The sequence below is a fragment of the Pagrus pagrus genome (assembly GCF_965226575.1).
Source record: "Pagrus pagrus genome assembly, chromosome: 8".
In the NCBI taxonomy this organism is placed as follows: Eukaryota; Metazoa; Chordata; class Actinopteri; order Spariformes; family Sparidae; genus Pagrus; species Pagrus pagrus.
In genome coordinates, this window is record NC_140192.1 from 10,630,026 (window position 1) to 10,648,460 (window position 18,435).

The window sequence follows — 18,435 nt, forward strand, 5'->3', positions numbered from 1 at the left end:
CAAATCACCCAAAAAATGTTTTGAAAAAGAAATAAGAAATTGTTATGTCCTTTTCCCAGTATCTGCTTTTTGAAACTTGGACATATAAATTAGATTCTTATAGTGTTATTATTATTATTATTATTATTACTTTCATTAATTGTATTTCACGTTTTTAATCCACTGTATATTACTCTTTTGCCAATGTGTTGGCTTTCTGGATATATTTTTAGATTTCTTATGAAGTTATCTATATAGCACTTTCAAAATTATATTTTTTCCTCCTTGTAATGTAAACAAAATGATATGTTACACAAGCATACGGTTATAAACAGAGTTACAACACATAAATCACAGCAGACGGAGCAGGACTGAGAGTTTATTGTACACAGTTTACGGCAGTGTCCTCTCCAATATGGCCGACATCACTCCCCCCGTTTTCCAGTCGCTGGGACGTCCGGACAAGGACACGGAAGTGACGTAAAGACGCCGAATCATTAAAACCTGACGTTAGCGCGCGCTTACAGCTCAAACCCTCCGTCTGCAGTGAGAGTGTGTCTGCGTGCTGGACCTCTGCTAGCTAACAACACAAAGACTGAACTTCTTAGAGGAGTCTGTATCTCTCCCAACTCGCTGATATCTCAAACTGCAGCCTCCATTTCGACGGAGCAACGCTAAAGGCGACAGAAAACTCTCTTCGTTTGAATCTGCGCAGACTTAAAACTACCCACAGCCACCATGTTTGAGGCTCGTCTGGTCCAGGGCTCCATCCTGAAGAAGGTGCTGGAGGCTCTGAAGGATCTGATCACAGAAGCCTGCTGGGACGTCAGCTCGTCCGGCATCTCCCTCCAGAGCATGGACTCCTCTCACGTCTCGCTGGTGCAGCTCACCCTGCGGCACGATGGCTTCGACTCGTACCGCTGCGACAGAAACCTCGCCATGGGAGTCAACCTCAGCAGGTGGAGTAAACGCCACTCACAGATCTTGTAGCCAGAAAACTATCATATTATTTGACTTCGATGTATTCCGTTGTTTGGTTGTTGGCTAGCATAAGAAATGAAGTGTGTGCTGCGTGTTGTAGTTTGACAGGTCGAGTTACCAAAGTTTGGCGGCCGCTTAAATCGATGTAAAAACATGCGAGGTTTGGTTTGTCTGAGCGGGTTTAACGCACATAGAAAACCGCCAACGTTACACACAGTCAGGCGGTCGTTTTATTTTAGTGTCTTTTGTTAGCATGAGTTAATGGCCTGTGTCTAATATCTGCACATACAAAGAGGGTGGCCATCTTGGCGGTATTGCCCGGGCATGTCTCTGTGCTGGATTTGTAGGAAATGTATCCCTCTCAGAGTTAACTTCGTGATGTCAGCCTTCAAACGGAGCAGGCTGTACATGTGATATTTACAAATAACACCACCGTTTTTTCATTTATTGGGCAAAGACAAAGTTATGACGCAGCTACTTTATAATTACGTCGCGACGTCAGTTGAGCGCCAAATTCTCCGTAGGGAGGGTTGGCGGGAATTGTTGTCGAACCCGGCAAATTCCACTTCCGTTTCCGGTTTCTTCTCTTTTGTAACGTTGCGCCGGTGCTCTGGATGAATGAAGTTACCAAGCTGTGATGTGGTTTTTACAGTTTGTTTTACTTTAATACACACACGGATATGTTTTTATATTTACTTACAGCTGCAGAAACATTTAGTTTAAGTCTTTCTTTTGTAAGTAAAACTACCTCAGATTTCATAAATGGTAATAATCAAACATTTATTATTAATATATAGACAAAATAAGCCTACATTTAAGGCTGCACCTCAACGCTAAAACCCAAAGTGACATAATTTGCATTTCATTGACACCTAAATTGAATCCAACTCAATTTTTAATTATACAAAACAGGAGAGTAGTTCATACTCACACTTGAAGGTTTTATTTCTTATGTCCCTACAAGGCCAAAACAATTAATTCATAATTACATTCAGAAAAACATAAAGGTGCAATATTTTTCTTTACAGGCATTATTAATGTCTTATGTTTTTTTTTATTATTTGACACTACAAAGTGTGCTGCATGGACAAGTTTTCACTTTTTCCCTTCCTGTCGTTCCCATACAGTATGTCAAAGATCCTGAAGTGCGCAGGAAATGAAGACATCATCACCCTCAGAGCAGAAGACAACGCAGACACACTCGCCCTTGTGTTTGAGACACTCAGTAAGTTCTTCACTGTAGTTTGTGGACTTAAAAGTGGCAAGATGATTTACTTCACACATGCTGTTTAGCCATTTGTCTTAAGCAATGTTGTCTTGTTTATCTCTTCACTTACAGATCAGGAGAAGGTGTCAGATTATGAGATGAAATTGATGGACCTGGATGTGGAGCAGCTGGGTATTCCAGTAAGTAATCTCTGGCCTGTCCTTGTGTTTTGGGTCAAACGCGCTTTTTCATACACACTGTTCCTGACCCCTGTCCGTCTGTTGTCCTTTCCAGGAGCAGGAGTACAGCTGTGTGGTGAAGATGCCCTCTGGCGAGTTTGCCCGTATCTGCCGTGACCTGTCCCAGATCGGTGACGCCGTCATGATCTCCTGCGCCAAGGACGGAGTCAAGTTCTCCGCCACTGGAGAGCTGGGCACAGGAAACGTCAAGCTGTCCCAGACCAGCAACGTAGACAAAGAGGATGAGGCAGTGAGTATTAATGATGGACTGAGTTAAAATCTGATTTTGGTAACAGTGGAGCCACACGATACATCTGGCCAATATCAGTAGTAAATAAACAAGAAGCTATAGAACGGAAATGCCATTATGTTTAATAATGGTGTTGCCATTGCATAGTTTGTCCACCAGAGTGCAGTGGTGAGGATATAAAGGGAATAATTGCCAATATAAAGAGTGAATGATGAAGGAAAATGAAACGAGACACAGCAAAATAGAATAGAAAAATTAAGTAGAAATAATAATCCTAATAATGAATGACTGTATGCACTGTTCAAATTTCACAAATAACATGTGACCAGAAGTTCACAGTGACTTGATTACTTTGTTTTTTAGAAACCAAAAATGTCTTATTTCCATTATCAAGAATTATTAATTCAAACAAAAAACAATTAGTTCAAATTATTTATTGCTGAATTAATGTTTGTTCCCAGAAGCAACTATTAAAAGCTGAAACAATTATTCGATTGACAGGAAAATTATTATTATTTTTCTCTATATTTTGAATCTACATTACCTCCCAGTGTTTGCTAGTTTTACTGGGGTCCACACAAAGCAACAATAAAAAGGCACATAATCGTATTATCAATAAGACAAGAAAATGCATTATAAGACAGTTACTTAAAAGAGTCAGAAGATATGTGAAATAACTCCGTAAGAGGCCATAAATGGCAGTAACCTGTACTGCAGTCAAAAACAAAAATGGTCAGACACGGCACCAATAAATCAGACTGAACAAAGATCTGGTTTTGATCCATTTGATGTTGGTCAGATCCAAATTTCATGAGAAGAACCTTTTTTAAAGAACCGTTCTTGTCATACAAACTGTTTGTAGTCTGACAGAGCAAGCTACTTAAAGCCTTCACCTTCGGCACAAACATAATTAAATTCATTGATAATGCTGCAATCCTTTTTATTTTTACTGTTCTGATGACATATCTTAAAATGTTTGACAATTCCCTTTTACTTCCTGTCTTTAGGTTACCATTGAGATGAATGAACCCGTCCAGCTGATCTTTGCCCTCAACTACCTGAACTTCTTCACCAAGGCCACACCACTGTCAAAGACAGTCACCCTCAGCATGTCTGCTGACATCCCCCTCGGTAAGAACAGCTGTCATTTTTAAAAGTGAAGTCTTCATTTGGATTATCAATGTTTTTACAGACGTTGTGACCCTAACTTGACTTTTTTTTTCTTCCTACAGTGGTGGAGTACAAGATTGCTGATATGGGACACGTCAAATACTACTTGGCACCCAAGATTGATGAAGAAGCTTCCTAAGTTGTTTCTAATGGCCCAAAAAGGAAGAATAGAGAAAAGCAGGCGACTGGGACTTGTCCTGAGTGATTGGAGGGCTGAAGTGATCTCACGATGATCACTGAGGTCTCTGATGTCCGCCTGTCTAATGAGATCCACAGCAGGAGGTGTTGTGTCAACTTTGATTCAGTCAGCCGTATGAATGATGCCATCTGTGTGATGTGACAACGCTTCACTGGCTCTGAAGTGGAGTTCAGAGCTGCTGGCTGTGGTCCAAATAGCCCCAGTGTTAATTTCAGCACTTGTTCGCTCCACTTTGGTGTCTCTCTCTCTCTATTTTTGCCCATTTTGGGAAAGCAGGTTTCAAATATCCCATTCCTTCTTGTAGATAACGCATTTGTAAATACTTCCTATGGTGTCGCAATGTCCGCCAACCCCAAATGTTTTTGTATTCATTGATTCAGTCCAAAATAAATGATCCAAGTTGTTTCCAATATCCTTTTGTGTTTGTGACATATGTGGACTAAAGCTGCACATTGAAAGAAGACACTTGCAGGTCTTCAAAGTGTTTAAAGTTAAACTTATTTTTAATAGCGAGTCTGTAAGATCTTTCTGCTCTATTAGACTTTGATCACACATAAAACCAGTAGCCAAGCTAATGATCACCCTTACACTGGATCTCATACTTACCTCCTGCACTGGATCCTCTAGGGGAACAACCTTATTTTAGATTAATTTTATTCCCTTTGTACTTGGCTTGTGTTCTTCATAGAAGGCAATCTTAAAAAGAGTCTTATATACCACCAGGAAAACATTTGTGGAGGTGAATGTACATGTGTGTAACTGCAGTAAACCCCACTGCTACCACTTGTTGATTTTAACATGATGTATGATGCAACTTTGTCAGTTTACACTGACATATATTTTGCATCCTCAGGCAGCTCTGCCCAGTTTACACACGTCAGACATACAGTTACACATATCGCACATTTTCATAAAAGCACATCAAACAGTTATGACCATGAAACCACAATATCCTTAGATTAATATCTTATTTAGCAGCACACTGACATGTCAAACTGTCCCAAGGCAGGGTCTCTGAGTTATTCATAGGAATCCATGTGAGATGTTTAGAGCTGAAATGTCTCAGGTCGAACTGCTAAAACGTCATACACATAAGGTTATAAAATGTTGAGCACCACTGGTTTGATCTGTAACAGTACACTGTGTTTTAATGTGAAATATTAATCTGTACAGTTAAGTATTTCCCTCTAAATGTAGTGGAGTAGCAAGGTAAAAGAGTAGATCAAGTATAAGTACCTCAGGATTGTAGAGGAGTAGATGTACTTAGTTACTGTCCACCTCTTGTGAATGGCCACTAGGCGGTGCACTTTTACTATGTTTCTGTAGGAGAGGAAGATCACAGTCACCTGACTGGTCACGTTTGTGAAATCATTTATTCTGAAGAAATGTACTCAACTTCAACTTATTTTTCATTGGTCAGTTTTCCTGGATGAAAAGGATGAAAAGTTTAACAATGAGAGTATGAATTTTCCTCTCCACGGTGGAAACTCCTCAGCTACTCAACATTGTACTGATAATCTGTTTATACCTAATGCTGCATGACCGTCAGCCAGAATCAAGGACGTGTCCTCTGCCTCATTGTCTCATTGTATTACAGTTACTCAACCATATCACAGGGATTTTGACATATAGTGCTCTGAACAGAGTTTGCTGGAGTCTGGCAGCTTCTCATGCAGCTCAGTGAGCAAACATGCAGTCAGAAATACCTGAGAGACCATCAGTCAGTCAGTCTGTCTGTCTGTCTGACTGACTGTCTGTCTGTGGTTAGCTGATGTTCACTGTGTCTCAGTGCAGTTGGTCATGTAGGCTACAGTCAGACAGTTTAATCCTCACAAAGCTTTAATCTGACTGGCAGTCACATCTGGCCCTTGTCTAAACTGAACCACTGTACAGAGTTTACAATGACATAATGTGACAAGGAAGTTAAATTTAGCGATTTATTCTTTGGTTTGTCTGCTGAATAGTTTGACTTTGGCAAATAGATGAGAAGGTTGATAAATATGAAGCTAATGGCTACAACCGGTTAGCTTAGTTTATCTTAGTTTAGTTTAGCTAAAAGACTGGAAATTAACATTTACAGACTCTTTATGCTAGGATAAGCTAACTGATTGCTGCTGCAGCTTCATACATGATGCTGCAACTAGCACTCGAGTTTGAGACTGACATCAATCTTCTCATCTATTTGATTAAGACTCAGCCAGAAAGAGAATAACTATACTTCACAAAATGTCAAACTTTTTAGCACACCTTCATCCATCCATCTTTCTATGTCTTCTGCTCCCATAAAGAGGCATTTTCTCATTTTCCGTGCCACCACTATAAAATACGACTTTGCTCTTACCTGCCCTGGTTGAATAAGGAATAAAAGCAGTGAGAGACAGTGGAGCATAGACAGAGCAGATTATAACATCACAGTAGATTGCCTGCCGGTGTAATCCCAGACTCCTCTGGAATATTAAAATGCATCTGCTGAAAGGCCTGGACCCTAATGAACTTGCACCCATGTGGTTGGAAAAGAGGATTGTATTTCGTGCATTTCTTTATTACCAAATATACATGATGTTGTATTTCATTATTCCTAATATCGATATTTCAGTTTGAGTCGTCTAAATCCATACCAGCTATCAGCGGCTTTCTACTTTGGACTGAAATGTTCTTGAACTCTCGGGGGAAGCTGTACTCCCAGTATTTTATTTTCTAAAACACAATGTACTGCAGCTGTGGGTTTATCTGATGGAGCCACAGATAAGGGAAGAAATATGTGCCTTGAGATGCAGAGCAGAGAAAAGAGATGGGACTGTCATCTTAGGAAGTGACCGATAAAGCAGAGCAACGGTGCAGCCATTTAAGCTGCCTCAATATTTAATTAACCACCGCCTCCCAGGTTAAAATTAATTACTTCCTGGAACAGAGCAGAGGGTCCAACCTGATTGGGGTTTCCGCTTCTGAATTGGCCACAATTTCAGACTGCAACCTCAGACATGCTTCATAAAGACGAATAATGTCAGAGATCTAATTATGAGTTATATTTAATTGCCAGAGCAGATTTAGGCCAGCCAGACAAAATGTCTTCAAGTAAGAGCTACAGAAGTTTGAAACTTACATCAGTCAAGTGCGTAACTTTTGATCCATCCTGACTTATTTGTTCTCATGTTTTACTTGAGTCAGTTTATAATAACTGTACATAAAGTGATTATTACTATCCAACTTATCTGTTGCATTTTTCATTAAAGCAGCTGAAGAAAACACAACACAGAGGTATTACATAAACAATTTTATTTGTGCACCCTTTCACAACAAATGAATCTGGAATGGCTTACATAAGACAGAAAATCATTGAACCGTTTATGGTTTCATCCTCCAGTGTGACAATCAGTCTTAAATAACAGGAAACTGATTTTTAACAATAACATTTGAAGGTGTCACTGTTGGTTCTGGGTTGTTATTATCTGAACCTATGTATCTGAACAGTGCGCCTTTTAAATAGCAAGAAAAATACTGCACCATTGACTTTAGACTAGCTTCGTGTTGGTCTATGGTGGAGTCACTTTCTGCTGCCTAAAGATAATAAAATGGGCCATCAGTGTGCCTGACCACACCCCACTTTAGGAAAAACACACCCAGGGGCGCACAGGTGGGCGCAAGCACATTTGGTACTTACACAACGTGGTCACTGGGCATGATGATGACAACTGATCGATCAGTTCAACAAGATTAAAGCACCCAAACAGAAGTGTGCTTAAGTCCTAACACAATCCTACACACGTTATTTTAAATCATCAGTGTCATCAAACATGCACATTATCTTATGTTATTGTGGGTTCCTGTGTTAATAGTTTAAAGGCCTTCAGTAGTGTTTTTAAACCCTTTGCCACACTAAGAATGAACAGCATCACAGGCTTTAATCTAAGGTTTTATTTGTATTTCATCCCTCATTTTAACGTTTCTTAGTGTACTTACATTTAGCTTTGATGTAGCCTGTTGTATTCGAGCGAGCCTGATCTCTACTGTCTTATCATGAGGCTGCATTCCTGCATCTCTCTCTCTCTCTCTCTCTCTCTCTCTCTCTCCCTCTCTCTCCCTCTCTCTCTCTCTCTCTGTCTCTGTCTAGCCTTTAAATTGCTTTCTGGAGGCAGGGGATTTTGGCCGAGGAGATAAGGGGAATGGGATGAAACATTCTCGCTGGCTGTCTTTCTCTGCAAGGCAGTGGGAGTCTTCTGAGTGCTGTTCTTTTACTGAAACAGAAGAGAGAGTAGTGCTCATCCTCCGGGTCAGGGAGGCTGAGGAGATGTTTCAAACCTTATCAGCAACAAAACAAACATGGACAATGTCAAAGCATATAGTGCATTCTCACTTCCACATGTACAATACAGATGCTGCAGGATCTCTTTGTTTCTCCAGCGTTACGTGCAGCCTCCTGGTTTCTCTGCTCTGTCAGTCAGTGACATCCTGGAGGGTCGATCCCATTCCATGTCTCAGACCTGACACTCGCTTACATAAGCCTTCAGTGCTCTGCTGTCTCTCCACAAGAGCAGGTTGCATGGATTATTGATACCAGCGCAGAGCAAAGAAGGCATGGCACATGGCAAGGACACACCAGTCGCACACACTGCGTGATCCACCTGCTTCGAACCAGCCTGTCGAATGTTTTAGGCTCCTCTTTCTATTGCAAGGATTTGGTGGGGATTCCCTCATTTTATGCACACAACAGCACCCCCACCTCCCCACATTGCATTCATATGACCCTCCTCGTCCTCCACTTCCTCCTTCTCCTCGACGAGCTTTGATTTCACTCAGCATGCCACACAGCTGACACACACATGTATTTCTGACTGTGCTCCGCGTGTTGAAGTCATCCCCGCATGGATTAGCATATTAATGGGATGTCCTCTTTGTCCCTGTTTTCTGTCACTCAGATTTCACAGCAGCGAGGGAGAGGGAGAGGACGAGGCGATGCAGATGGGGAAGAAGAGGGAAGGGAAGTGCAGAGATGGAGGAGTGTGCTGTAGACAGGGAGTCACACCTGAGTGTTACTGACACAGGTGGGACAAATAATCAATATGGTGGCTGATTTGTTGAAAGTTACATTGTAGTGACACAAACCAGTTTTAAATGTTTAAATCCTTGTTTATACGTTTCCTCTTCAATCCATAAACCATATTTAAAGACTTCAAGACAAACTTTGCATGAGTCAAGAAAACCAGCCGTGTTTTCCACTGGGGTAACTTTCAGATAACCCAGTTGGGTTTTAAATGGTTTATTTAGCTTATAAATTTAAAAATGTTCTCAAGATAAAAAGGTTAGAGCTGAAATAATGAGCTGCTCATTAAATTGCCAGAAACTAACTTGATAATTGATTGATTGTTAAAAAGTAAAGTAAAAAAAGTCCCTAACATTCACTAATTCCAGTTTCTCAATTGCAAAGATTTGCTGCTTTGCTTTGTCTTATTCAATAGTTAACACAGCGTTTCTCAGTTTGGGGCTGTTAATTGGGCAAAGAAAGCGGTGAAATCGACTTGGGCTTTAGGAAATTGTGATTTTTTTTTGGACTAATGGATTTATTGATGGATAGTTAAAACAATCTTACAAGATTATTTTAACTATCAATAAATCCATGTGATCAATATGAATTTTTGGAGAGTCATAGTTTTTGTGTCTTGGGTGACCTGATCACAAGTGATTAGCTTGAGATACAGTTGCTCAGACCATATTCAGAGGTGGTCTGGGTCACAAGGACCACCTACTTGACGGATTGAAGAGAAGGACAACATGCAAAATGGATTTTCTTTGATGGAGTACACTCAAATCATTTCAACCACCATATCCCCAGACTCCCTCAAGAGATTGCACAGTTATGAGGAAGGAAAAACGTGAACTTTCCAAAACAGCTATGGCAAATTCTTCATCGTTCATGGTTTCTTGTAAATCCTGTCAGGCTGAGATCAAAGACGGTGGAGACGGCAGGATCTGTTGCAGAACTTTATTCCACGATAAAACACAGTAACAGGTTAACTGAACAGCAGGATCAGGCAAACACACTGAACTTACAAGGGGATGAGGTGTTTGGTGACAAGTGAGAGGAATGAGAGGAGGAAACAAGCGAGGAGGGAAGGAGCTGATCAGCTATAAAGAACACTGGGAACCGGTCAGGGCCAACGAGGCTGATGTGAGACAGGTGTGGAGGGATAATCAGACTGTGAGGAGCACAGGAACACTGGGAACACAGGTAAGCAGGGAAAAGTACTGGAAACAGACAAAGACAGGAAGTGGAAAGTAAATGATGGCACACAAGGAGAGAACCTTCAAAATAAAATAGGAAATAACTGAACTAAAAACCAAACGATGACAAATTTTAAGTTTGTTTCCTTGTTGAAACATGTAACAAAAAAGTCATTCACAGTTTTGTTCCAGAGCAGAATGTGAGTCAACATTTTTTAAACTTTACATATTTCTTCCACTCTCCTCCTTTTCTGCACAATCAGATCTTTGTCCCTCTTCATCCAGGGATGCCTCGGCTACTTTGCTACTTAGCAACTGTTTCCACGGCTACAAAGTTGCTCCCTGTCTCACTCCCACTCTGCCTCCCCCATAAGTTGCCAGTGTCCCTCTGCTCCTTTGTGTCCACTTCCTCCAGCCTGGTGATGACGCAAGCGTATTAACGAGGGTATACCGACGTGTCTGAGGTTTACTATTTGTCTCGTGCTCAGGAGAAGACATTATCCAGCTCTGTGGTTGCTCTGTGGGGAGAGGTGGTTGTTATCTCGATGCATCTGGGCCTCTTATTGGTCCGAGGAGGGCTGTAGAAAGTGTATTGATGAATGTGACAACCTCTTACCAATTACGCTCAGGCACTTTCCCTCTGTGTTAGCCTGGGTGTCAGTGTGCTCTGAGACCATCATACCTCAGCACTAATGTCACTGAGACAAATTGCAGCTCATCGCAATAATAAACTGTTCCTCACACACACTCAGGAGGAGAGCAGAGGAATCTTGGGCAGAGAAACACATCCCTGGAGACACATGGAGATAAGAAAATAATAAACAGTATAGGCTTCTGGGTACATTCAGACATGAATGCAAGCGATGGAGCTACAGATCTATTTATATCGCTTCTAAAAATAGACATTCTTCTCCATAGAGACATGAAATCCTTCTGAGCGGCGAATAACTCTCGAGCTGCTACTGCTGCTGTTGTGTGAGTGCGTGTCTATGTGTGCATTATTTCTTCCGTTTCTTCCAAAGGTGATGGAAATAACCGACTGTATCATCCCAGTTGCGAGGCTCCTTCTCGGGGAATCTCCACTCTCGCTGTCAGCCTCCAGCAGACAGGATTTTTACAGTGCTTTGATGATCGACCCCACCTCCCTCCAACACCTCTTTCTTCTCTCATGGTGACGGCTTTAAGCCGACAGGCGCGGCGTATAGATTCATGCCCATTAGTTTACAGTAGCAAAAGGGGGAAGTGAATGAATCCGTGGCTAATCTTGCGGTGGGAGGGAATTGTCTAGTTGATGCGAAGAAGACTCTAATTTTACCTCCTTGACACAAAAATAGTCGAATGTGCAAAAGTGAAAATGGCCGTTGTGTAAAATATTAAAGTAAACCTATTGTGCTTTTTCATTGTTTCGTTATGCATGTATAAGAGAACAGAAGGTCCTCTCTTCCAGAAAGCACTGCTCCTGAACGCCTCGTGATTAGTCTCGACTTTAATTCTGTGACTTTGTGACATCATACTATGTCACTGAGTCACACATTTGCATAATTTATATCTAGTAGGTAGTTTGGCGCCTAAGAATAAGCACAGCAGCCCTGTTGTAGTTAGTGGTGCTGGGTCAGGCATGTTTGAGCTGACCAATCAGAGCAGACTGGGTATATGGGACGGGGGATAGGAGCTAAAACAGAGGGTTTCAGACGGAGGGGGAATACAGAGCATTAAAGCATGTAAACCTACTCTAGCAGTAACCCAAAATAAAGTTATGAACCTGAAACTGAGCAGAATATGTTTCCTTTAACATTTAACTACATTAATTTGGATGTTTTTTAGCTGATTGTGTTTCCCTGCACCTTCAGTGTTTACTTTGATTCAGTGGTGAGGCCTTGAGCTTGTGGATAACCCGACTGTAACACTGGGTAATGTTAATTTCAGTAATACTTATTTGCCTGTCTGATGTTCATTTTAAACATTAAATTAGCCTACGCTGATTTCACTGGATGCCAGACAACTGTAGAAATGACTCAGGTATCATTGGGAAACTAGTTGATAAAACACACTTACACTTGACGCTACACCTCCCGCAGATAATGTAGATAGATGATTATTAATCTCATAAGGACAGTGCAGTCGTGCTTCAGCTAAATCACATAAATCACACACAAATGAGACACTGAGGTAAGAGGCAGAACACAATAAGAGTCTTTCTGTTGCATTTGTTTCGTCTATCCAACGTTGGAAGTTGATATCAAGCTGATGTTGGGTTTTGATGTCAACCTGACTTTAATTTCCAAATAAAAACATAGTTTACATCTGTCCAACATCAGTGCAACACCTTTCTGATGCTAAACTGACGTCCGGTGCCAACTGGGATATGTAATGTGTTGGTGGGAAACCTCTAGAGGACATACAGACAAACGACAAACTGAAGGACAAACATGAATAAATGAGATGATGAACATAACAGCAGATGCTTCCTTTCAGCTGTCCGCTGTGATTCAATGACGCAACTAACATCCAATTATCATGCTCTGTCACATTCACAAAAATAAAAGATTCAAATGAGCGAAAACGCAGACTGAAGGCTCGCTGAATTATATGTTGTGTAGTCTCCGCATCCCAAATCCATTGAACTCCCACAGAAATGCGTTAAACAGTACTTAATGTCAATCTTAAAAACACTTAACAAATAAACTGGTTCAGTTTAATCTGACCACTTCTGATGGAATTTGTTATGCGCAAAATATATGACAGCACGGTTAAATACAAATAGCAGAAAAGCTACAAATCACACAAATCAATCAGGGGCAATAAACTGGACTCATCTGAACACCACTGAAGAACTGGTGCCCAAACTGGGGGTCAGACCTCAATACATATTATTAAATACTGCTGTGTCTCTCCAGTAAGAACACAGCGTTGCCTCCACATCTGTCCCTTCTCTCCCAGTGTGTTTGCTGTCCTTCCTCCTCTTCCACAGAGACTATGGATGTCCTTTGGGGGGGAACAAGCGGCTGATTCAAACAGCCCTGGTCAACCGTGTTATATCCCCCGAGGATCAGAGGGCCGCTGCAGATCTTCAACCAGAGCTGTTTCCATCATGTTTATTCTGTGTGGGTTCAGATGGAGCTGAACCTTGCACTGATTGTTTGTCCTACTGAGCCATACTCTCTGATACCTGTTATCCTTCCTTCGCTGTGAGGAAGACAAAAATCGAATGCGTGCGTGTGTTTGTGTTTGCATTGGCAGGGTGGAGGCTTAAAGAATAACATATTGGGATGGTCGAGTACAACAAAGACAAAAAGAAACAGAAGACAGGTAAAGAGTTTGTGTATTTGTGTGTGTGTGTGTGTGTGTGTGTGTGTGTGTGTGTGTGTGTGTGTGTGTGTGTGTGTGTGTGTGTGTTTGTGTGTGTGTGTGTGTGTGTGTGTGCGCATGTGTGTTTGTGTGTGTGCGTGCGTGCGTGTGTGTGTGTGTCCCTCTCGTGTAAATCTTCACTCTCTCCATCACTCACATGTTAATACGCTGTCCTCTTTCATTGGCCTCTAAATGATGCTCACCCAGTGGGAGGAGACGCAATTATTTGTGTGGTATCAGCTGTGAACATGTTGTGTGTGTGCGTGTGTGTGTGTGTGAAGTGGGAAACAAGATGAGAGAGGACAGGCGGAGATGAAGATGGAGATAACGGGCGAGACAGAAAAAACCCACTTTGTTAAAAGCCACTTTAGAGATAAGAACTTTAAGAGAGTTTTAATCTTTCCCTCAACTTTCGACCTTTCCGAAGAGACCTTGTTATATTGAGCTGCATATCCTCAGCAGATTTATAATCAGCAGGTCATTTTCTCACCAAACTGTGTCATAAGGTGTGTCTGTCTGAAATTACATGTTGGCTGTCTCTTAGGACGAGAAGTTTATGTAAGGCAAGTATATTTTGTCTTACCGTGTGATGCAACCTTTCAGAAGTAGTGTTATTTAAAAAGTTAGTGATATTTCCAGAGAACGAATATTGTGTTGCCATGACATTCACTGTTAAAACTTAATGAATTAAGCATTAAGAATAATTTAAAAGCAAAGCTGTAGGTGGTACTGGACAAACCACTCGCCAGAATAAATGCTTGCAATGGGCAGTCCAGCAAACCCCGGATATGTTGAAACTTTACATTTCTTTATGTTGCAATTTAACATTTGTTTAGGTGAAACTTTATATTTCATGTTGTGACAACGCTGTGCTAATTATCTGGTTAGGTTTAGACTAAAACAGAAAGGTAGGGAAAATACCTTTGGCAACAAACATGGCTGGAAACTGTCTCAAGGTCTCCTTAAAAAACGTCAGAACGCACACCACGAGGACTACAGCCGACGCCCAACTAGCTTGGCCGTTCTGCGCACTACAGCGACAGGACTTCAGGGGATTCTCTTCTCGTGCACTGATTCACTAAACTGAACAACCAATCGATTCAACTTGGTCCGTCGGCCAAAAAGGCGTCGACAAGATGTGACTAAAATGAGTTTTAGTCATGTGTGTTTGTGTTTGCCGGTTCTGTGCTCTGTACATGACGGTCTACATACCCCAAACTGACTAACTTGTCAGGTTGGGTGAAATTGATGGTTTTGTGTTGAACTGATGCATCAGTCTGCTGCCCCCCTCTTCCCTTTTGTTGGTGTTATGTGTTGTGTGTTTGCAGTTCTGAATGATTTTACGTTTGAATTTGTTTAACAGTATTGAATTGCTCTTTTTTCTTGGTCTCTTACTGATGTGAGGGTGTGGCCTGCGTGACTACTGCGTGTTCACCACATCTATGTCCAGCATCTTTTCATGAGACAGATGAATTCAAAGTGAATGCTGCAGACAGATTTCTTTTTGTAGTGGACATGCTGGAGGCTAGCACCGAAATGAAACGCCACATGACTGTGTTTTTCTCAACATGCCTTCTTCGGTGCTATGTGGCTCATGTGGGAACATATGGAAATGTGTCTTCAGCTTTGGTGGCTAATGGGAAGCAGTTTTATTAGTCAGATGGCCTTCCTCATTCATCCTGCAGGCTATTTACATTTCTTGGCTGTTCATTATGCAATCAGCGTTATGTGTGAGGATGCTTGACCTGGCTTGATTGCTATTTAGCATCTTGCTACAGTCTCTCTCCGTCTCTCGCTCCCTCTCTCTGCTCCGGGCAGCTTCACAGAGAGCCAAGGTCACCTAAATTGATTCAGTTCCTCACCAAGCGCACGGATTCTCCAGCAGGGCTGTAATTGCATTTCTGTACCAATCACTCTAATGACAATCACATACTGTAATCTAATGCAACACACAACCACACACACTCCTCTCTGTTCTTGACATGCTGAAATTGGTCACGGTGATCACGAAGAAGAGGAACGATGAATGAAAAAGGCCAAATTGGCGAATATTTTTACTTTTTCTTTTTTGGAGATGAGATGAGATTCAAGTACTAGACATCTAGTACGTCTATCCTCTTTCTTCATGACTGTTTTATGATCATCAGATCTCTTACTTTTGGTAAACCTACAAGTCACCTGCAGCTATACATCCTTATGAAATATCAATAAAGAGTTCTTACAATTAATTAATCAAGCCAGCAGTTGTAAATGTTAATAAGTTGTCAATAAATGGATTTAACTCCAGCTGCAGCCCAGCAGCACCTAAGCTCCCCCTATGTAGTCTTTACAACCAGCATATCAACAATTAATACATCTGTTTAATAAACAAGACACACACTTAACAGGATCACAGGTGCTTCATAGGAAGCTACACATGAAGATGTCCTCACAACTACACAATAGTCGGCCATGTTATGGAGAATTTGTGTCTAAAAGTGTCTTTAAGCTGCTTAAGAATGCCAGGAGGAGGAGTTAAGGTGAAGCATTACCTGCTGCCACAAGGTACTGTAAGTGGTTAAAGGAACAGTTCACTCAAAAATAAAATTTTGGTCATTATCTGCTCAGCTTCACGCCGATGGAGGTGAAGTTTCGTGGTCCACAAAACATTTCTGGAGCTTCACAGCAAAACAGAGTTGCGGCATTCTCTTAAAACAGCTGAAGAAGATGGGGAGTTGTTTTAAAAACAACCCAAAAAACCCCAAAATGGATCACATACAACATCCTGGAGGGAGTGAACATCCTTAAATTGCTTTGAAAAGATGTTATTTAAATGCTCCACGCACAGTCGAGCTTCTGCACCCACTTCAGATGGTGTACGCTTTTATCTTGGCTTTTCATCTTTAAAGAGGGTGCAAATAACATCTTTTCAAATTAATTTGGATTTCTTGGCTTCCACAGACTTAGATAACACCAGACGAGTCATTTTATGTTTCTTATTCGGATGTTTTTATAAGTTTTAAAACAAGTCCCCATCAGCTTCAGCTGTGTAGGAGAATGCTGCAACTCAGTTTTGCTGTGAAACTCCAGAAATGTTTTGTCGACTATGAAACTTGACCTTGACTTTCCATCGGCGTGAGGGTGAGTAGACAATGACTGAATTTTCTTTTATTGAAGAACTATTCCTTTAAAGGGTTTGTCATGATAAAAAGAGTTTAGAGATGAACATCAACCAAAGGCATGTTCATATTAAAGGCTTATAAGTGATCCACACAGCATTATTAGACTATGTAGTAACGATTAATGAAGCCATTAGTTAAAAATCCTATATTAAGAGATTTTATAGGCTATTATTACACCAGAGGAAAGGAAATCCACCTCTGCTGCAGCACAAGAGAGGTAAAGGATAAAATACACACTGTATGTTCATAAAAAAACCCACAGTAGCTCCTCTTTTCTGGTGATCAGCTGTGGTCCAGGTGTTCATCCTCCTGCAGGTGATGTTTTCAGCTGAAGCATGAGGAGCATTAACTCTGCTGGCAGCCTGTTGACTTTGTCTTCACATCATCATCCTCATCACACTGTAAAAGATGATGGTCCACTTGTTTCCTCTCTGACTGCACCCCTCACTCCACCCCCACCCCTTCCCTCTATATGTCCGTGTGTGTGTGTGTGTGTGTGTGTGTGGATGTGTGGACGTGCGTGTGGATGTGTGTGCGCACATTCCTTCGCATCCAGCGGAGCGGCAGTCGGAGGTTGAGGGTCCACGCAGAGAGGACACACTCGGACAGAAATCAGCCATCGGTGTCGCCGTCACAACACACGGAAACATGCAGGTAAGACACGGACGTGGACATCATTTGCTGTTGTCGTACGCACGACGAGGCGACAGGTTGAAATGATATATTTTTTATTTCTGCAGGTGTTGAAGCAAAAACAAACGCGTAAGTTAAATCAACAGCCTGGATCTGCTGGCCAGGCTTCTACTTGTTGGCGAGAAAATGATATTTTATCTAATTTTCTGCTTCCCCCGGCGCCTCATTTGCTCCCACTTTTGCCGAAAGCTGAGTTTGGGAGTGAAGTTATGTAATTGCAGCCCTGCTGGAGGCTGAGGAGGAGACGCTCCTCTGCAGACGGCTTCCAGCAGCAAGTGTCACTTGGCATCACGTCGTCCGCGACTTTCCTCCTTCTCGCTCCCTCCAAATGTTTTTTTGTTTTTTGTTTTTTTGTTAAGCATGTGTGCTTTATCTGTTCTGAGTGGAAATACCTACACATGTGGCGGCAAGTGATACACGCGTGACTTAAAATCCGGCTTAAAATCCGCACAGTTTGCCATAAATCCTCAATTCTGGGAAGAGGAGGAAGATTGTGTTTGTAATTCTGCCTCTGCTCGTTTGCCTCCTGGCTAAAAAGAAACAATTTAGCAGATCTGTCCTTAGCAACAAGCAGCCTCTGAGTCTAAATCCGAGGTAATAGACTGTAAAAGGGAAAGCCCAGCCTCCCTGAAGTGACTTTAAACACCTTGCAAGGCAGGGCTCATTATAATGACCCAGAATGATCTGTTTCTGGCTGATGTTCCCTCTCTATGAATGTTCCTCATGGTGGGCTGGAAAACAAGGAAAACCTTGCAGATGCAAATGAAGTTGTTTTAGGGAGGATGGCAGCTCCTCTCACATGGTTGTTCACGAGGAAGCTTCTGCCTCAGTTTAATTTCAGAGATGTTTTCTCTGTGCACAGATGCAAACATTAGACCACTGAGACAGCAGGCGCACAAACATCTGAATGAGCGGACACAGCTCTCTGTGGTCTGGTTGTGGGAGGATGTTGGATTGAAAGCAGTGGAAATGAGGCAAAGCCTCTCTGT

The 18,435-nt window shown here is 41.7% G+C and overlaps 2 protein-coding genes across 2 annotated transcripts in view; both read left to right on the forward strand.

Annotated features, from left to right (window-relative positions):
* The first annotated feature begins 503 nt into the window (after window positions 1–503).
* Window positions 504–4,437, forward strand: pcna (proliferating cell nuclear antigen). Its single transcript, XM_084358877.1, has 6 exons — window positions 504–938; window positions 2,088–2,185; window positions 2,300–2,367; window positions 2,462–2,656; window positions 3,664–3,787; window positions 3,889–4,437. Exons 1-6 carry the CDS (start codon window positions 718–720, stop codon window positions 3,963–3,965), a joined length of 783 nt encoding a protein of 260 aa, XP_084215003.1. The 5' UTR covers window positions 504–717; the 3' UTR covers window positions 3,966–4,437.
* Window positions 4,438–17,246: 12,809 nt separating this feature from the next.
* kcnip3a (Kv channel interacting protein 3a, calsenilin) overlaps window positions 17,247–18,435 on the forward strand; it is a 42,462-nt gene continuing 41,273 nt past the window's right edge. Inside the window, exon 1 of the mRNA XM_084359532.1 lies at window positions 17,247–17,407. Coding sequence (XP_084215658.1) covers window positions 17,402–17,407 — 6 coding nt within the window. The 5' untranslated portion in view covers window positions 17,247–17,401. The remainder of the gene's footprint in view (window positions 17,408–18,435) is intronic.